General features: G+C 47.5%; 1 protein-coding gene across 1 annotated transcript in view; it reads right to left on the bottom strand.

Annotated features, from left to right (window-relative positions):
- LOC116951993 (uncharacterized) overlaps positions 1-21,950 on the bottom strand; it is a 250,555-nt gene that overhangs the window by 88,514 nt on the left and 140,091 nt on the right. The window contains exons 7-9 of the mRNA XM_076073915.1: positions 21,658-21,759; positions 19,476-19,768; positions 18,259-18,592 (exon numbers count right to left, since the gene is read on the bottom strand). Coding sequence (XP_075930030.1) covers positions 18,259-18,592; positions 19,476-19,768; positions 21,658-21,759 — 729 coding nt within the window. The remainder of the gene's footprint in view (positions 1-18,258; positions 18,593-19,475; positions 19,769-21,657; positions 21,760-21,950) is intronic.

The raw sequence follows: 21,950 nt of genomic DNA, 5'->3' as shown, positions 1-21,950 counted from the left end.
GCTGTCCAATGGAGAGGCTGCCTCCCACCATAGGAATGTGTAATTTCCACCACTGCGACGGAGATGAGAACCGTCCCTGGCTTTAACAACATACTCATATAGCGTTCTGTATAGGGATCAATTGGAATATATCACTCGCCTGGGCCGGGAATCGAACCCGGGTTTATAGTGCACTGGTGCAAAGCACCACCTTGGGCAGTGGCCTTTCTTCAGAGCGCACGGACGCAGAGAGACGGCAGGCCGAGCGATTTTGACTGACACGGTTGGAGAAGACATCGTGCGTCGTTCCACTCTCTTTGTAAGTTTGGACAGAAACGATTTCAACATGCTACAGTTTAATCTTGATTTGAAGCTTTCGTGACTGCAGGAAATCCATACTCTTGGGTTCTTTCGGTAAAGTCACGTAGGTAGAAATACAATAAAACAAATCACGCCGTTTCGATGGGAACACAAGCAATCTTCATCAGGTGGGACAACCACAGCAAGAGAAAATGCTGAAGTAGGCGAGAGAGTTGCCGTGGCAAGAGGTTATATAGGTCGGAAAGGGGGGAGGAGCAAGGGGGGAGAGAGAGATAGGGGAAGGTCCCTTCCCATGCTCCACATCCCCCCCCCCCCTCTCTATTTCTACCTACGTGACTTTACCGAAAGAACCAAAGAGTATGTCACGGTTTTCTATCAGCCGACATTGGGGAGTGTGAAAATAACATTTTAAAAACCTGCAGCCGTTATGGTTCATAATAATCATCGTAACAATTTGGAATTTGTAACGCACGCACGGCTCTCATTCACTCCTAGAGAGAGATTCGGAGGCTCAGGAAGCCACAGATGAGCCGCAGGGCAACCAGAACTGCCATTGACAATTGCCCAAGCTCTGCAGTCCTACATTGCGGAGGAACTAAATACTGCATTCGAGATTTTATATCCACTCGCTTGCCCGACTGTCACCATCTCCGAAGACTGGGAGTCTCACAGCGCATGGTCCCTGCTTGATCCACCAATACTGCAGTCAAAGAGCTGGATTACAGGACTAATTACAGGTAAAGAAAACATCAAAGTTGGTTTGGTGTCGCCTAAGGGCAGTGCCACGTTGTCCCCACAGTGGCCAGGGAGGGCTTGTCCATACACACTTCCAGGGGCACCAGGCAACAGTAGGCAATGATGGCCAGACTGCACCCATTATTCCTAACAAGGACGAAACCGGTATATACAATTGTCTCGTTGTCCTGCTGCCGTCTATCGCAATGATGGCCGCTCTGTTGAGTTGGTGGTCGAAAGCGAGGCTGTGCGCTCTTACACGAGCGCTTCCAGCGATGTCACGCAACATGCAAAGCATGGTGGGAGCACCGCTCCCACGTGCACAACTACAGGGAGCTATGAGAATGAGTACTGCAGGTTTACAGGCATGCGCCACTCCACCCAGTCAGTCCACCACGTCAACGGTTATTTACAAAGTCTGCTTCGTGAATTTATTCAATGAAAACTGAGTACGAAGTTTTTTTTGTAATCTATGCCATCACTCCGAGCTACCATCCTCGAACAGCAAAAGAATGAATGTGAAATGAAGGCAACTTACCAGCTTGAACCCACATAGCTTGCATTAATGGAGGTCAGCAAACTGATGGGTTCAGCGCGTGATTAAACATTCTGGATGCCACAGGACTTCTCTGCATCTTAATCTGCGCTATTTTTAACGTACAAATGAACCGCAGCGGTTTCTCGCACAAATCATCTTCTGGAGAAAGCTATCGCAGTTTGTAAAATGAGATGATAATATCTTAGCTTGTGATGCACTGCCATGCAATATTCTCGCACTCCAGAGGAGAGAGGGGACAAATCAGAGGCACGAGGAGGGGGAACCACAGACAAGCGGGAATGCAACAGCCAAGCAGTGAGCCGGCACCGATAATTTCCCGAGCTCTGCAGTCCCTTATATATGAAGATGTTTTGAGCCAATGAATTCGTGTGGTTTTTTTTTCTAGTATGTGGGAGCAAACCAACGATGGATAACGTGCGCGTGTTTTACTAAGGGAAAGTGACGATGTTTGTAAAATGAGATGAGTTTGTAAAATGAGATGATAATATCTTAGCTTGTGATGCACTGCCATGCAATATTCTCGCACTCCAGAGGAGAGAGGGGACAAATCAGAGGCACGAGGAGGGGGAACCACAGACAAGCGGGAATGCAACAGCCAAGCAGTGAGCCGGCACCGATAATTTCCCGAGCTCTGCAGTCCCTTATATATGAAGATGTTTTGAGCCAATGAATTCGTGTGGTTTTTTTTTCTAGTATGTGGGAGCAAACCAACGATGGATAACGTGCGCGTGTTTTACTAAGGGAAAGTGACGATGTTCGTAATCAACTAGAATACACGCGTCCTCTTCTATGCAAGAGGACACCGCTTGCAAGAATCCGCTGAGCATTCGGAAGCGGCATTATAACCAAAGTTAATTTGCGAATCGCTAAAGCGGGCACTTGCTATATTTTATTTACGGAGTAATTTAGTCGACACGTTCACTTTTGTGATTAAATGGGTGCTGACAATTCTGGTCTGACACTGGTGAGAGTAGGCCCTAAAGAAGGCTGTCTCTGGTGTAGGTCAATTAGTTTAAAAGACAATGCTATATATAAATATAATTATCAGAGCGTGTTTTCGTTTGCATGTTCACCACAAGTACTGTGTGGTTAGTGCAGACTTGATTCCTCGCAAAAGGTTTGTGTTTGGTGAACATCTTAACACCCCCTGTTTTAATGCCAGAAAGGGTAAAACCTATTCTTATTTTTTCATACTTAAAACTGTTATTCGCCACGGGGCTACATGTTGGCATTTATAAGAGTGCGGCTGCACCAACCGCTCACTAAATTTGGCTACGCGGAGTGATTTGTGAACGCTTACACGGCGCTTTAGAAGGGCGCGTTTCATCAACGGGCGTTTCCCAAAGGAACGGTCATTTACATTAACTTTGTAAAGCGCAGAAGTTATAACAATAAAAGCACAGGAGTTATAAAAATGAAAGCACAGGAGTTGTGACGATAAAAGCCCAGAAGTTATAACAATAAAAGCTCAGAAATTATAAAAATAAAAGCCCAGAATTTGTAACAATAAAAGCCCAGAATTTGTAACGATAAAAACACAAAAGTTCTAACAATAAAAGCCCAGAAATTATAACAATTAAAGCCCTGAATTTGTAACAATTAAAGTCCAGAATTTTTTTACAATAAAAACACGGAAGTTTGAACAATAAAAGTTAAAAAAATTGTAACAATAAAAGTTCAGAAATTACAAGAAAAGTTTGTTTCGAAATTCAAACAATAAAAGTTCAGAAGTTATAACAATAAAAGCCCACGCTTTAGATGAAATTTAGCACTTGGATGAAGATGCCTGGAGAACAATGAAACTATATTCTTAGTTTTTTCCGGTAAAGTCACGTTGAAGAGAAACAACAAAATAACAAAATATATATAAAACAATAAAAATTCTCACGACGTTTGAGTTATGGTCGAAACGTCGTGAGAATTTTTATTGTTTTATATATATTTTGTTATTTTGTTGTTTCTCTTCAACGTGACTTTACCGAAAAAACTAAGAATATGAATTACTGCAGTCACGAAAGCTTTAAATCAAAACAATGAAACTGTTGACAATAGAGGATCGCGTTTATTTATTTATTACTTTCTTTCGGATGTGAGCGGCGGCGATGACCATCGACCATTTATTGACGCAACCCGAGGTGGTCAATGAAGGTGACTTGGAGGAGGTGGCAAAGCCCATTGCTGTTTCGGAACAACTTCGCAACCTTCACTTTACCCTGCAGATCTTCCTTCAAATAAAAAAAAATACGCTGAAGCGGAACATGCGTGCAAGATTTGCAGAATGTGATTCGTAACTTCGAAGCTCGCACCGCGTAGTTCAAATGTGCTCAAGGGACTCTGTGTTGTCTTGGTGTCGGTGGTGAAGCGGTTAGCGCTACGCTGCGCTACGAACCTGGCGACCCGGGTTCGATTCCCGCTCATGGCCAACACCAAGTGTGACGATTATCCGAATCTGTCCTGGGCCCCCTCTAGGTCGACTCGGCCTAAAATGAGTACCTGGTGCGGTGTGTGGTAAACATCGCCACTGGGGAGACAAAGGCGGCCGGGCGTGGTGTGCTGTGCTCGCTAACAGCACTTGCCCCAACAGTGTGTTACAGGCTATACGGGGGATCTTTGTCTAGAACTGCTGCTGTTGTTGTTTCGCTACCTTTGCTCAATCGTCAGGAATGTTTGTACTGTACTTGTTCTTCTCTGATCACGACCCGCAAGAACATCAAACGAAGTTCACGTCACTCCACGGTGCCCCCCTCTATTCACAGGTGTCCTTGTCGATTGACATTCATTCACCGGCGATTGCACCTTGCCAACGGTGCCCTTAATGAGAATTTGCCCATGGTGCCCTCTGGGCTCTTCCAACCGAGATGCTGGGAGACAGAAAGAAATAATGTTTGTTTTAAAAGTCCGGCTCCTGCATCAGAACTCGTTGGCCGTGTTCAGATGCAGCAGCCGGAGAGGGGTGGCCGTGTTCAAAACCCCCCTGCGTCTCCCTCGAAGGTGCGGGGTTCCCGTCGCGTCGATCCATTTGCTGGTTCGGTCATCTCACGCACCGTGCGCTTATCGCTCGTCACTCTATCCTCTTGTCTGTCTCGCTCTCTTTAATAACAATAAAAGCTCTGAAATTATAGCTCGTCACTCTTCTCTCTCGATCTCTCTCTCTAGTCTCGTCAATCTTCGATCGATTCTCTTGTCTGTCTCTCGCTCTGTTCTCTTGTGTTCTCTCTTCATCTGCTTCCCTCTCCTGCCTCTCATCAGAGCTCGGGTTTGGTACCGGATGCAGCTCTTCCCCGTAGCCCGGTTCTGGGTTTTTTTTTCTGTTAGCTTTATTGAAAATGTAAATAAAAATAACACATTAAACGTGAATTGTACTGTTCTCCTCGGGGCCATCATTTATACTGGTCACAGTAACCAACGTGGCCTTCTATAATAGAGAACATGAACATGCAATAATTACAAATTATAGCACCACCGTATATATTTTCTTGTGTAAAAACCGCGACATACTGTGACCAAATAGAAACGGAAATGCCTTCGTGCCATTTAATTATTTACGAAATACATGTGTGTGCATCTACATATATATGGTATTATTATATACAACTACTGCCACGATTTATGACCATAATAGTGGAAGTAAAGAAAATTAGTGTAAATTTAATTGCAAGCAATTATGGCAAAATGGGCAGAAATTAAGCATGGCGCTAACTTACTTTAAAACAAAGCATTATGGGGCATTATACCTCCAGCAAATACATTACCTCCAGCTAATTGCGATTTGGCGTTCAAGATATTATGGCAATAAGGCGTTCCTTCAAATTAAAACAAGATGCAAACGAAATCAATACGGCTGCGAAGAATATTTTAAACACTGGAGGCAATACAGCGGAACGCGCCATGCGAGCACTATTGCGTTGTAAGAAATCGGAGTTGTCGTTGCGACTCAAATAACGCAACCGCGTCTTTAACACGGAGGCTTTCGTGACCGATATTAAGATTGACAGTTGATTTTTTTGGAGTCAGGTTGCAGGGAGTGATGTGTGTGTGTCGTACACCCTCATCCACCTGACGCGGCCAATCAATCAGAGTTGCCACGTGACAAACAAACGTGCCGCTGTTTTACTGGTTCAGCGCATCGGCACGCTGGCACAGCCATTCCCTGTTGCGGATTGTTCAACGTGTGCATGGACTGCTCTCTCAAGCAACACATTGGCGGTGCTGCTGCTGAAGCAGTGATGAAAGTGGGCACGTTTGTCGATCACGTGACAACTTTATTCGTTGGCTGCATCGGGTGGAGCAGGGTGCACGACAAAAAATTTTACCTACACGACGATCTGACCCCAAAAAAATATAAACTATGAATCAATGAAACTTGTACGCCCAGAGGTATGGCAAGTTTGAATAAAATTCGTGTTTAGTAAAAAAAATGAAATTATAAAATCAACATGGCGGTTGCAAAAGCATTTTATTTTTTTAATCTGTTTAATAAAAAAATAAGATTAAAAAGTTGTGTCCAGATAAAAAGAGCGATAATAATAATATTACCTTTAAAAACTAAGTAACTTTAAACATATATTTTTTACATTCCACGTTAGTATGTTATCAGGCAATATTTTGGAAAATCCATAATTCAACGATGTAATGTGTATTACCCCCATACAGTTTCATTATTATGTGTCATTAAAATGCAACATTGCCAATGCTTATGCAATAAAATAGTGTGAACCTTCTATTACATTTAGTAACAGCTTTTCTGGGAATACATTGAAATTAAATGGGTTTTTAGTCAACTATAAAATGAAAACAATCCAAAATCTAAAAGAAATATGTTAAAATCAGTTTAAAAATAACGAAGCCATTCGAACCTCCCAATAATTTGAACGCAAAAAAAGAAACAAAGTCAGGAAAAGCAACGCATCGCACAATCTGCGAACGTGCAGATTTTTTGTGATACGGCTACGCATCGATTCTCAACCAATTCGCTCAAATACACCCCAAGCGGTGCCGTGAGCAAGCAATTTCAGGGCTGCAGATTCGCTAGAAAAAGACCTCACACACTGCTGGCAACAGAGCCCAAGCTGACATGCAACAGTGCAGATTAAACCATTGCAGGAGCAGCAGCAGCAACAACAACCTACCTACCTACTGGCAACCGAGCGAACGGCAATATGTATCGATGCGTGCATTTACACATTCACGCGGTGACGGAGTGCAGCAGTCGGCAATGCCCTCCCTCCCCGCACGGTGGCGGTGGCATCTGCTGCCCTCCCTCTGAACACGATTTGTCTGCTGTCCTGGAGGGAGGGGAGGGGGGGGTTGTTTGTCTTTGTGACCGTCAAGTCCGTCGGCGTTTAAAATTAGAAAAATAATAACTAATTCCGGGTGCATGAAAATCACCGTCGGCTCGTACGTGCGGGTAAAATAAATCGAGAGAATTCTAAATGTCTCCCCGCTCAAATGTAGGGTACAGCGGTGCTCATTCCCTTTGCTGGCCTTGAGGTGGGCAGTGGCAATTCCACGTTACTGTGACGAGGGGGGCCGCTGCGTCCACAGGATGACGAGTGTTGAACTTCCTTCAAGGTATAATTAATTTGACGATAATGCGAATAGGCTGAATCGATACCCAATCATTATTGAACCTCTTCATTGGCAGTTCAGCACTCTTAGCGGAATATAAATGTGAACAAACCCCACATATTCCAGCCATTCTCAACGTACCCACGGATGAAGGCCTCCCCCCACACCATGTCGGTGACGGGGGGGTGGGGGGTTGCTTTGACCCTACTAGTGTGGCACCGAGAAGTGGGGGAGCAGAATTGGGGGCGGGACCGGTTCACGCATCACTTTCCACGGTGGTCAGCCACGGCAGGGAATCCCACTCATTCGGAATGTGTAATGAGGGAACAGTACTGTATGTAATAAACAATCAGTTGATATTTTATATTCCCAAACTCAGTTTCTGAAATACACGTTCTGTGGAAAAGCGTGTTCTGCCAACACGTGAAGTGGGATATGCGTGTGTCGGGAAAGTGGATTTCTTCAGAACATGTGAGCAACACATGCGTTAAGTGGGGGGGGGGGGGGGGACTACACTGTTACTTATTCGAGTTTTTTGCAAAGTCATTGGTGACCAGACGTAGACAATCAGCTCACGACGCTCAAGAACCACGTGGACTTCGCGCAAGCAGCCAGTTTCCAGATTAAGAAAAATCGCCCTTCCCTCCTCACTTAGTATGAAGGATGATGCTGTCCGCTTTTAAGGTCGTTTCACAAGCGCGGTGCTGCGAGCCCGAGCAGCAGAAGTGTGGCGCTGCTTTTGCCGCATGCGTTGGGCTCTCCGGGATGGGTGCCGACAGACGGTCGCGATTGTTCAGTTCACAGTTTGAAGAATGAAATAGATACGTGACAATAAATAAAGAACAAGCTGGCAAGCCGGTCGAAAAATAGAATGATCATGCGGACTAACGGGCAACTGAAGCCTGGAATGATAACCAGGAACCCAGTGCTGCCATCGAAGTGCCTATGCCCTTCTAGATTTGAAGCTTTCGTGACTGCAAGGATCCATACTCTTTGGTTCTATTCGGTAAAGTCACGTAGGTTCTATTCGGTAAAGTCACGTAGGTGACTTTACCGAATAGAACCAAAGAGTATGCCTATGCCCTCTTGAGCCACCTTCCATTTAGCTGCTGCTATAAATTTCCACATGATGATAAACGACTTTGTTGAACTATGATTTGTGGCCAGGTCGCGTCTGAAAAAAGAGCTACTTAGCTCAGTGGGGCCTTGCCTGGTAAAATAAAAAAAGTCATTAGTTTCTCCTTTCAAAAGTTAAATACCACAATCCTTACAAGATTAAACAAAATAAATGTAATGCAGACACATTATTACAAATGTACAAAAAGGGTGCCTCCTTCAACACCAAGTAAATAGATATCTTTAAAAAGAAAACATTGAATATCACTACCATGAAGATAAACAATAAATACTTATCGGCAGTTAAATCATCCTTAAACAATAAATAACGTATTATTCTGTTCCTTTAGATGAGGGTTCTGCCTGGGATGTTTGGCCGGTTCCTTATTGAGGATGGCTTTGAATGTTAGAGACAACCGGAGTGTCCGGAGTAAACCCAACGCCTAGGACGGCATTAAACGAATTAATTCACAGCAACAAAAGCAATGCAAAAATAACCGAAAGAGGACCGACTTGCTGCACTGTCGTTGGCAGGTTAGCAGACGCGTGGGATGCAATGCCTGCTCCGACAACCAGTGATCCAACACATCACAAATGGCAAGTTGTGCAGCCAATTAGCGAACGTTCAAGGGGTGATGTGTTGGTGATTACAATGAAATGCTGGGAACAAACTGATTTTTTTTTGCGTGGTTACTGTTTTTTTAAGTTATGTCATCACATTTTTTTTTTCTGAACGTAACATCTATGTACTGTGTGTGTAGATTGGTGATACTGTGAATTACGGGGAACGGTAGTGCATCTCAGGCGCTCGGCAGTTAAGTCGGTGCGAGGTGACGCAGTGTGGGTTATGACACGACGGGGTAAACACGAGCAGCCGATCGAACTGTGCACACCAAGATGCCGCTCACAGCCAAGTACGACCACGTCACGTGAAAACTATTCGATGCGTCGCTCACAAAAGCAAACGATTAACGCCGCACATCCTTGGCCTGCGATTCGGCATTGTTCATCGTTCAACAAATACAACTTCCACAGTTTCTGCCAGCGTGACGTACAAACTAATGCAGCGATGCGCTCTAGAGTTGCTTGGCGGTCAGTTTGCTCACATGATGGTCCGTTCACGAGGAACTGAATGATGGCCTCACCGCGCTGTGCGGGTCGTGGGAGTTGTTTCACCATACCTTCACCATGCCGGTCAATGCGTGCACCAGATCCCGCATGTAAGGACCGATCAATTACGATCTGTGCATGTTTATACCCACGAATGATTGTTTTTAAATACATATACTGTAAATATAGATTCATGCCAGTGCGTAGTCTGCACGAATAAACAAAAAATGCAAACGGGGAACCGATCTAAGAATCAAATCGTGGCCTGAATCGTGCCAGTTTGTAACATTGAGGATCAGTGTCAACTGAAGGAGTGATAGAGAATGACTCGAAGGCACGAGGAACCCAAGACGAGTTGAACGCCATCCAGATGGTCTGCCAGCAGCAACAATTTCCCAAGCTCTACAGTCCTCTACGTATGAAGACATTTTTCACGAACGAACGAGCGTTTACGCATGGGCGGAAGCCAGAGCACCTGGAGAAAAACCCTACACGCGTGAGGGTGCAACACTCGATCCCATGTAGATGAAACAGGTGGAAACCACATTTTCTCGAACGCCTTCTCCTGGAGAGCCAGGGTTACGGGCTCCTCCTCGACGCTTGCGGGAAGGGGGTTTAACAACACTCTCACCTCAAGAGTGGCTGTATCACACAGGCCACGTGCATAGCCACCACCCGTCCGGCTAAATAGCGAAGTGAATAAACAGTTTTGATTAATTATCAAGATGGCTTGCCACATCGTTATTTTAAAGACGTTGCAGAGGAGAGACGTGTATTGTTCACTTAAAAAGGTAACTAAAATATACTTTGACGAATGTGTGTGTTTTTACACGCAGTATTCTAAACCTACAGTATATAACCATTAAAATTTAATGCGAATTCTAAATATAACAGAGTTTAAATGCACCACTTTGCAGAAAATATATTTCCTAATTCCATGTGAAATGGTGACTTTCTCCAGTAAAATAACGGCGACTTTACATCGTGGCTTTTAAAACAAATCCTTCAAATCATATCAGTTCTTGGACATGTGACGAGACAACGGGAGCATGATACAGCTATTCTGCTGTTCCACCTGAAGACGGAAGCTTGTGTTGCCTCCGAAACGTCGTGATTTAATTTAGTTTTCATTTATTTCATTTTTATTTTACCTACGTGACTTTACCGAAAAAAACCAAAGAGTATGAATCCTTGCAGTCACGAAAGCTTCAAATCTAGAATTAAAGCATGAATATCATTTATTTATTCATGACGGGGACAATTCCAGGAGGAAGAGGTCAGGGAAGATGACGAATTAAATTCCAAAATAAATTTGAACAAATGGATGCAGCTGGTTAGTATCTAATTCACAGTTCTTGAGTAAATATCACGGACGGAGATCAAAGGAAGGAAGGAAGGAGGGCGATGATCACCGACTTCCCGGAGAAAGGACACGGCTAGTGGAGAGAATATTTTAAAAGACAAAGAAAGCACGCGAGCACACGTCAAATTCTCACGATGAATTGAGCACTGGCCTATTTAAAGTTTCCGCTATACGTGTACGTTTTTTCATATATATATTCTGCGTCACGTTCACCTGCGCAGACTACGGAAGGCAGCCTTTAACGTATATGGGTTTCTTCTGCGTCCACAGGTAACAGATACTGTTTTACAATCAGCACCATGATTAAACAACGAAGATTAACACCAGTCACGTACGACACTCGTCGTTACTATCACACGTCAACAGAAAATACATTCGAAAGCCCTTATGGATTAAATGAAGTAAATTAAATACTACGCTGTGATTTTTGTTTTTGTCTCTCTCTGGTAAATTCAAGAGTGAATCGCATTTGATTGCTTTGGCAAAAAAAAAAGAACAGAAAATAAATATTCTGATGGTAATTGCGAAACGATCTACATATTAAATAGACAATTAACATCTAAACTGACCATCTAAAGTTTAAATAAATACCACTGAGAGAAAATAAAAATCAAGTTCGCGAGTGCATGTTTAAACAATGAAGGCGAATTTAGATTCTTTAAGAGTTAAATCTTTAAAAACTTGGCCCTAATTGTTTGCAATTAATCTGCCATAACTCCTTTGCATAAAGACTAACAAACTACATAAATACGGCACATTGCATTTAAAATCCCACTTGCTTAACAATAAATAAAGTATAATAACGCAACTTCTGTGTTGATTTTTTATACATATCATTACATCATACTTAATTTAAAAATGACTAAGGCTTCTTAGCTCATAGCGAAACAAACGAACGATACAAATCGCGAGGCGGTGGCGTGACACCGTGTCGCGAGTTAGCGCGTCACCAAAACGGAACTTCCACGATAGTTAAGACATCGGACGACCCCGGCGAAGGCGACCTTTTGTAATGAACACACCACAAGGCAGCTTTCCATATTATCCTCACGAGCGAGGACATTTTTGTACATTATTTTTCAGCTTTCTGTATTTTTTTTTAATTATATTTTTTGTCGTTGTCGTTGTTGTACTGCTCGAGGTTTTTGCGCGATGGTCAAGCATGCCGGGGACCCCGCTCCTCCAGGTTCGGACATCCACCGAGCAATCACCGGCCGCCCCGTGAAGGCCTTTGCGTGCTCCGTGTGAACAAGAAGAGAGATCAGCTAACGAGCGCTCTCGCAAGGTTTCCCTGACAGCTGCGCGCACACAGAATGTACATATGTTGAAACTTCTTTCGCACCGTACGTAGCCAAGCGTGCTAATTGGATACACCAGCAGGGGTGAAGCTGACAACGAGGCAGGCGTTACTCTACTGGGGGTGAACGAGAGAGGGCAGTCGCTCACGGAGCGGGGAGCATTCAAGGTAAGGGCACGGCGAACTTGAGCAAGTTGTCGTACGGTCTACAGGACGGGGGGGAGGGGGGGAGATTAATTTTAATTGAATTCGTCGCTGCAACTAGCAAGTATTGCACCGCACGTGTACGTTTCTAAAATTAGTTTCGGGCAGATCAATCGGCACGTTAAGGAAAACGATTGCACGTTCCAACTACCATAAAAGAAACAAATGCAAAAAAACGATTTAGAGGACCTATTTTATTAACTACTTTTTTTATCCCAATGCATGACTGAGATTTTAAATTACTGAAAAGGGGTTAAAATCAGCCCAATCACCCCCCCCCCCCCAATAATCTATAAAATGAGTACCACTTTGTGGGCAGTTCAACAGTGGTTGTCCTATGGACAGTCTCAATCCCACCGCAGGAATGTGTGAGCGCAGAAAATACTGGCTTTATATGTTTTAAGAAATTAATATTTGACACCCCAACCTCAACTAGCATGCCTTGTAGATGCATATACAGTGTACTCCAGCATCATCTGTTTAAAGAGAGAAAGCCTAGACCAATCAGCCAGGCCAGGTGGCCCTACGGAGTAAACCACAGTCAACACAAACTCATTATGCATTGCCTTTTTTTGTGTGCATCAATGCTTTGCCTTCAATGGGATCCCCATGTTTTACGTGCAGTGTCTCTTGCCAAGAACACCCTGACTCGGCTGATGAGACCCATAAGTTGTAAACCCGGTTCCGAATTTGCTTGCTTAAAACAAATCCTGCTCAATAGCGTTGGTCTGCAAATGCAACAGGCCGAGGGGCTATAGCAAAGTGTCAATGTATATGTGGAAAGACAGAATGAAGTTCTGCTCACATGTGGTTAAACTTTTCATTCATTACTGATTAATCGCAACTTAACATTGCTCGATAATTCCCCACCGTTTCACACACACACACAGCTTCAATACGAACTGGGGGACACCATGCTCTTGCGTGCATTCTGGATGCCCTCTGCCCATTACTGTAGAGCACACAATGGCGTTAGGCTGCAAGGCCACAATTTGCTGGCTGCTGTGTTTGATAAAACAAACGCGACTGGGAATACGACCTTGGAAGAAGGCAGTTAATTTTTTTCAGCGGTTTAAGAAAAGTAATTGCACGATTATTCTTTCCACCATAATATAACCTAAAATATAAATCTATTGAAGGATGGCCAAATAGAGCCGAATAGGAAAGTATACTTATATATATCCCTTTGCCAAAAGGAATAGCAATGCCTCTTGGGAGGATTAAACTACTGAGGGTTCAGATGAGCTGGTCGCATGCATACAGTAATTGAGCACAGGCCACATTCAACACTCCCCTGCACTTCTTGTAATACCCAGAAAACCTCACCGAGTCTTAGACTTATCATATTGTGAGTGTTTTTGTACGAGGGCGAAAGCCCCACGCCAAATGGAGGGGACAGCCCTCGGAGACACGGTCAAAATCCATTGAGGTCAGTAACCTACTTGCTACACTGCCATGACCTCCGTGCCTCTGCAGGCTGGGAAATTTCACGGCAAAAAAATGACGATCCCTTCCGGCGACTGCTATCACAGCGCTGCGCTCTCTCTCTTTAATACCACAGTCACGAGGGACAAGTTGTTCACTATCCACGGGAGTGCTTGCTTGCTTGCTACGTCAACAGCGGCCTTCAAATGTAGCTGAGCTTAGCCAGGCCGATGCAACTTTGATGTGTTTTTTGGTTCCCCTGTGAACACCGTTTAACCCCTCGTGCCCGTTCACGTTGCACACGGAGAATGTTCGATGCGGCGTTAAAACGCTCCGTGTGATGGGATGACATTTAAAAAGTCTAGCAGTAGGCATCGAATATATATACTGTACTGTGCACTTAATGTATATATACGTAATGTATATTCATAGCATTAACATCGTGGTCAAATGCCCCGAGAGCCAATGTTCTTAATTGTAATGTCCCCGCAATGTAAATTAATGTCCACTCTCATAATCCTTTTTTTTTGTTAACTTTGAAGAACCGACGTTATATTTGTAGCACAAGTTTTATAAGTGGCATTAGAGAACTCACGACGCGGGAAGAAGGAGAGGGAAGAGGGGGCTGAGAGCAAGTTAAGCCCCGGAAGCCACAAGCCATTTCTAGTTATTTGCCACCAAATCCGTGAGCCCGACATTTCACTGCACAAATAAGGGCGGAGCAGCTCCTCCGCTAACGTTTCCTCTGGTCGACAGTAATCCCCATTGACCAGAGAAATAATATTGTCACAGGCTTCCCCTGCGTGCCCGCTGTGTTTGCTGATTCTTTAGGATATTATCGTTGTTTGAATGAGCGACTTATCGAGAGCCCTCTCCTGACGGCTTGTCAATTTAAATTCGTGACGGCACCGAGCGACCGTGATTTATACGGCGTAGTGTCCCATATTTCATTTGATTCTCGACCCATTCTTGTTGTTTGTTATCCAGGTGTGTCGTGGCAAAACATTAGCCTCACAATCGAACATTATTTATTTTTTTGTTCAAATCCCCAGCCGGTGGCCGGCACAGCCTGACAATCCCCCCCCCCAAGGGCCGAGATTACGAGCACCACTTTGTAAGCGAGCGACACGACGATTCTGGCACGGCAGTGACTCCCTCCTACCACAGTAAGGTGGACGCTTTTCTGCAACTGGCTCGAGGTCGCCAACAGAGATGAGCGGGCATCGAGAGCTCCTTTTGAACAGGAGGCACGCACCCTTGAATCATTTCACCGGTTCTGTTTTACCCGCCTAAACATAGGCGCAGAGAGAGAGAGAAAGCCTATTTGGCCGATATAAACTAGCCCCCTCCCCCTCCACCGCCCCGGGTGTCTCGATAAGCTTGGCGCACGGCGTGTTCATTACCGCGTTTGGTCATCGGAGGGGCTCAGCGAGTCTCGGCGTTTTCGCCGTGATGTGAGCGAGCAAGTTTTCCTGCGGCCGCTTGCAATCGACTTCACGGTTCTCCGGGTGGGGCCGCTCCCGGCGCATTCCCTCCTCGCGCGCTTTCGCCACGCGCACCGCCGCGGTGACATCTCCGACGGTCGGACTCTTTTCTGGCCCACGGACCGTACGTGGCCAACCGCGCTAATCGGAGGCGCGCGGGGGAAGGACAACGAACTGGACGCAAAAAGCGGTGAAAGCGCGAGGGAAGGAACGCTCCCATCGCGCAGCCCGAGCCGGAGAGCCACACTCGCGATTTTACCGCCTCCTCGTGGTAGATTTTCTGAGGGATTACCATTACCAGCGGGCTTTGGTCTGTGACAAAGGGAGATCAAAATGGAACTTAACGTCATGGGCACTGTGTCAGAATCAAGGATCTGAATTTAGACCGGAGGAATCCGATGAGCTATGAACCTCTTTTTCCACGGTCGCTTGCACAGATTTAGGCGCAGTGGTGAGCAAGCGCAGGGCAAGCTCACCACATTCATCGCCGACGCTGCCCTCATGCAGAGCCGACATGGGGGGGCGGTGGGGGGGGGGAGACGGATGCACCTCGCCGGAGCCGCACGGCGACCTTCACAACATGGTGGCTTCAACATTTAAACCACCGATTTATTGCGCACGCGCCATGGCACCGAGTTGAGGTGCACAAACCTTCGTCAAAATCCCCCCATCCCCCACCCCCCACCCCCAAAGCATCGCGTCAGCGCGCGCCGTCAAGTTCCAAGTGCCCCTCCGACTGTGACTCGAAAGCCAAATCCTCATCGACCCTCTTCCCCTGCCCATGAAATATGGCCGTCGCCCAAAACGTTAGCCCAAACGCGTGCACGTGTCTGTTTTACTCGTCGGCTTTCGCGACCAACGTATCCATAATCGAGGGTTTTTTTTTTTGCGTGTGCACGCGTTACTGTCGCCAGGCGGTGTTCAGGACAGGGCCTGCGAGGCGAGCTTGAATGTAACAGGACCACCAGCGGCCTCGCAAAAATTTGCTTCGTCTGTAATAAATCGCGCTCAGGCTGGGCCACCGCTGTCAGTGGAAACTGCTTCTTTCTTGATTTGAAGCTTTCGTGACTGCAGGAATCCACACTTTTTGGTTCTTTCGGTAAAGTCAAGTAGGTAGAAAAAAATAATAGATCACGACTTTTCGCTCGCCACACCTGAAGACGATTGCTTGTGCGGCGATCGTGACGTCGTGATCTTTCATTTTTTATGCCGACGTGACTTTACCGAGAGAACCAAAGAGTATGAAACTGCTTCTGTTTTAAAAGAGAAAAAAAGATCAACAACAATTTTAAAAGGTTCTTGAAAAAGATTACAGCCAATATTCTGAGAGAGGTTCGCTTCCATTCTAAAGTACGGTTAACAAGTTTTACATTTTTAACAGCAGGCACTGTCCTGAACTAAAGTCCAAACCACAAATGCACCCAAAACTGAATTGTAATTTTTTTGTTAACACGTAGGCTTTCGCAACCGAAATTATGATTCGTAAATTATTATTTTTGGGGTCAGATCACTGAAGTAAAATGTGTGTCATGCACCCTAAAGTTGTCACGTGATGAACAAATGTGCCAAATGATTACTGCTTCAGCAGCACCACCAGCAATGCTGTTGGACAGCAGTCTACGCACGTTTAGCAATTGGGTGCAGGCGTTCTATTGGTTCGTGTGTGTGGATCGCTCTCCCAACACGCCGGTGGTGCTGAGGATGTGATAAATTGTCAAGTTCTGCTACCGTGACAACTTTAGTCATTGGCCGTGTCAGATGGAGGAGGGTGTAAGACACATTTTACTCGCTCGATCTGACCAAAAAAATCTATTAGGAATCATAATTATTGAGTAATTATTCTGTCATTTTTTTCACAGACAATGGCATCCAGGGCTTCTTGGCAGACAATGTGTATGGTATTTTTCATTCACAACGTACGTCGACTGTGTGTTTAGAGCTCTCGCGGTCTGCAGAGCGTCGTGTTGGGTCAGGGAACGGCCGCGGAAGAGGACACTAGAGAACTACTTCTGGAGTATCTACTTCAAGAGGCATCTCCCACCCAACACTAACCCCCCCCCTCCCCCCCCCTTAGCGACGTTTTGAGTCGTTTCACGGGCGGCTGTCATCCATTGTATTTATTCTCACACTGTATCACTCACGCAAAGGCCAAAATTAGGTAATATATAATTTTTTCTTAATCCAATAGTTTTAATTCTGAAGTGATTGGTGGCCAAGTTGGCACAATCAACTCACTCACACTTAAGAACCTGGGATATAGTTGCAGGCAGCTAAATGCCAGCAGCCACACCCGGGGTCTCATCAGCGCTGACTCGGCCATTGCGAGTCCCCTGTGCCACCCAACCGACTATCTCCTGATTAGGAACGCCACAAATCCCAAACAACATTTTGCTTCCCGCTCGGCTAAATAAAGGACGTGCACCCATTACTATCGCTAAGAAATCTTCATCAAATTTCCTTCCGCGGATCGGATCACTCATTGCCAATTACGACTGTTAAAAGTTTCCCAAATGAGAAATGTCAAGCAATCGCAGAATCTGCCCCAAATCGATGTTATTATTGCAACTTTTTGGCATTTAGCCGTGTCATTTTTTTCCCCGTGATTTCCAATAGGGAGGTGACCTAAGCTTGCTTCGCGATAATTTTCACACCGCATTTCATTTCTATTAGATTCTGATCGTTTGTTTAAAATACGGTCGGTTTTTGGATGCGCGCTTTTTCTCTTTGCTATTCTGCGCTTAACATTTAACACCGGTATCGTCTTTGCATTTCATCCCCCCACACGGGCTGGCCGTCTTCCCACCGTGGAAAAGTGAACATTCCATCCGTGGCTCACGGCCGCCCCCACCCAACCCCCGCCACTCCGTCACCCTCCGGCCGAATCCCAGCGCTCCCTTGCTCGTCGTCCCAACGGACCCCTCGCCTCCTCGCGAACAGAATCCGCTCACCGCCTGACCGCCTGACGACCGACCGACCGTTGGAACCTCCGCGTATCGAAACGGGCGCGTGGGGGCGAGGGGTGAAGGGGGAGGGGGGGGGGACGCGTCGCCGCGTCACATGAGGGCGCAGCACTGGCAACGCCGGCGCGGTTTGGTACCTCCGGCGTCGTGCGCGGACGACGGGGCCTCCGTGGCGTCGTCGGCGGGGCCCCCCCCCGTGCCGCCGCCCCCCCCGGCCTCGTGCTTGCGCGGGCTGCTCGCCACGAGCTCGGCGGCCGAGCCGTCGGCCGGCGACGGGTCCGTGACGGTCTTCTCCCGCAGCGAGACGTCGTCGCCCTCCTCGTCGATCATGACGAGCTCTGCGCGCACCGCACCCTCCGACGAGCAATCGGAGCGCCCCTCCGTCGTGATGCCGACGCCACCGGCGCCCACGCCGGTGCTGCTCCGCTCGTAGCCGGCAAACACCATCGTCACGGGGGCATCCCCTCCCGCCTGGGGAGAGATGGGGGCAGAGATGGGGGCAGAGATGGGGGGAGAGATGGGGGAGAGATGGGGGGGGGGGAGATGGGGCAGAGATGGGGGGAGAGATGGGGGCAGAGATGGGGGGAGAGATGGGGGCAGATGGGGGAGAGATGGGGGGAGATGCGGGAGAGATGGGGGGAGAGATGGGGGGAGAGATGGGGGGAGAGATGGGGGGAGAGATGGGGGCAGATGGGGGAGAGATGGGGGAGATGCGGGAGAGATGGGGGGAGAGATGGGGCAGAGATGGGGCAGAGATGGGGGAGAGATTGGGGAGAGATTGGGGAGAGATGGGGGAGAGATGGGGGAGAGATGGAAAAGATGGGAGAGATGGGAGAGAGATTGGGGAGAGATCGGGGGAAAGATGAGTGAGAGATGGGGGAGAGTTGGTGGGAGAGATGGAGGTAAGATGGGGCGATGGGGAGAGATGGAAGAGATGGAAGAGTTGGGAGAGATGGGGAAGATGAGATAGAGGTTAGTGACAGGGATCATAGGAGCCACGGTAAAGAGAGGTAAGAGCAACATGAGATGTGGAGAGATGGGAATAGAGATGAGGACAGGTGTAGATATGGACCAAAGAATAGGGAGATGGGAGACGGAAGAGCCACAAAAGATGGGAGAGATGGGGCGAGTATGGCAGAGGTTAAGATAAACATTCTACCATCATCTATAAAATTAACATAAACTTCACCATCAACATCAATCATAACATCAACACGATCAGCCGCGATTCTCTGTGAACGTCGCATCAGCAACATCAATGCGGCCGACGGCATCGACATGATCAAGAGTAGGGGGTGGAGGAGGGGGGTGGGTGAGGAGTTGGGGGGGGGGGGGGTGGTGGTGGTGGACTCACGGCGTCGCCCGGCGCAGACGACTGCAGGAACGCCGCCTCGCCCACGGACTTGGCGAGAATCTCCTGCAGCTCGGCCTCCGTCAGCTGGGGGACCCCGTTCTCGGCGGGACCGCCCCCGCCGCCCCCGTCTCCCACCCCGCCGGAACGCACGGCATACACCACCTTGCGGCCGTCGTCGAACACCTTGGTGCCGCCGAGCTGCGTGGCGTCGCCGCTCACCGTGCCCGTGGAGACGACGCGGGTCTCGCCCGTCACCGGGTCCTTGTGCACGCTGATCGTCAGCGACATCGGCTCTGCGCGCCCGTACGGGGGTCGGGCGGGGAGCGGCGGTGCCACGGTTAGCGCGCCGCGCTACGGACCCGGCCGCCCGGGTTCGATTCCCGCTCGCGGCCGACACCAGGTGACGATTATCTGAACCGGTCATGGGCCTCCCCTAGGTCGGCTCGGCCAATGCCGGCCTTCATAGGTGCTTGCGAACAGGTGCTCGCGAACAGCACTTGCCCCAACAGTCTATGAAGGCATTACGGGGGGTCTTTGTCTTTGTAGGGGGGGTTGAAGCGGGGGGGTTGGAGCTGGGGGGGCGGACGGGAGAGAGGCACGGCTTCTACTTTTGCGGGAGTCGTCAGAGTCTCTTGTCTCTCTGGACGCTCGCTGCGGCAGTGCGGACACTGAACCCAGGATGATCTCGAGAAGGCCAGCCAAGAAGTGTCTGGGCGCTGTTCTCTCACATGGTGGCCCTGTGCTCGAGGCTTATAACAATGATTGTAATATTCTTATTATTATCGGACAAAAGTCCCACACTCTTTGGTTCTATTGGGTAAAGTCACGTAGGTGAAAATAAAATAACAAAAAATCACGACGTTTCGGCCACAACACAAGCGGCCTTCATCAGGTGAAGGGACGGGACTGTCTGGAGGACAGCGCTGGAGTGGAAGAAGCCACGCTTAGATCACGACCTTTAAGCTGTGTGAGAAGAAAAAGACCAAGCGCCTTGACAAAGGAATTAGCATATAATTTAGCATTGAAATGGTTCATTGAAATAGCTAAGTTAAAGTATACACATCTGCTAATTCCTTTGTCAAGGCGCTTGGTCTTTTTCTTCTCACACAGCTTAAAGGTCGTGATCTAAGCGTGGCTTCTTCCACTCCAGCGCTGTCCTCCAGACAGTCCCGTCCCTTCACCTGATGAAGGCTGCTTGTGTTGTGGCCGAAACGTCGTGATTTTTTGTTATTTTATTTTCACCTACGTGACTTTACCCAATAGAACCAAAGAGTATGGATCCTAGCAGTCACGAAAGCTTTAAATCGTGAAAAGTCCCACAATTGCATGGGATCATCTGCTAGGATTTTTCTTTGTCCATGTGCCGAGTTTCATGACTTCGATCGGCCTTTTCTCTTCAGCCCGTCTGGTTGTCCACCGCAGACACAAAGAGGTGGCCCTTCTGCCATAACCTTTAGGAACTGCTTTTTGTGTTTAGTTTGTTGTCCTTCCCCCACACCTCTGATTAGAACGGTTGGCTACGTATGGTGTGACAGCAGTTCAACATACTGTACGTACATATCCGCTACTAGTGTTCACTGGGACCTTCCTCTGCCACCTATTCAACCAGTTGCCTACCTGCAACACCCATCTCTCTGTTTGAGGATGAGTCCTCTGGAGCTGCCATGCTCTGTGAGCAGGGCCACTGGACAGGCTTGCTTGGCTTATAATAATATTACGCTTGTTGATCAAATACTCTTTTTCAAGCGAGAGTCCTGCCAAAGTTTTCATAGTCGTGGCTGATGTTGCAATGTGCTGTGGAAGGAAACTGGGGAAACCCGGAAGGAACCCGTGCAGAAGAACAGGGAGAGATCATAGAAACTCGAAACAGGAAAGTGACCGAGTCGGAACTCGAACCCAGGCCCTGCTTCGTGTGAGGCACAGGTCTTGCAACTTCACCATCCTGCTGTGCTAACCGTTGGTGGCAATTGAACCCCCCCCACCCCTCCACAACCACCACCTTCAGGCCCTGAGAATTGGTATTTTAATGGTATTTACCAATATATTTAAGCATTCATAATGTCGGGCCATATTTAGAGAGGTTCAAATATTAGGACCCCCCCCCGACCCCAACTTCCCCCCCAGCCCCCCCCCCCCTCCGGGGAAGTATCCAACATCTGCCCCCCGTGCGCGAGTCACTCACTCATCAAGGCCGCGTTGGAGTCCCCGGTGGCCGCCACCTTGGCCAGCAGCTGCTGTGGGATGGCTCCCACCTCCGAGTAGACATACTTCACCTCGTCCGCCCCTGCAGAGGGACAAGCGAGCGAGAGAGAGAAAGCTCGACTACCCGGGGTTCTCGTGGCCTCCGCATGCGGCGGCAGCAGGCCGTGGTGATTCCAGGGGGGGGGGGATATACAGGGTGGCCCAAAAGTTTATTTTAACAAATCACATAGGGTTATTCTTGATTTTAAGATTATCTTGCTGGTATGCAAGGTC

This window comes from Petromyzon marinus, chromosome 44 (assembly GCF_048934315.1).
Source record: "Petromyzon marinus isolate PM22_M1 ecotype Great Lakes invasive population chromosome 44, UKy_Petmar_22M1.pri1.0, whole genome shotgun sequence".
NCBI classification, from domain to species: Eukaryota; Metazoa; Chordata; class Hyperoartia; order Petromyzontiformes; family Petromyzontidae; genus Petromyzon; species Petromyzon marinus.
Note: the sequence above shows the minus strand (reverse complement) of the source record. Positions and strands in the feature narration are given on the sequence as shown.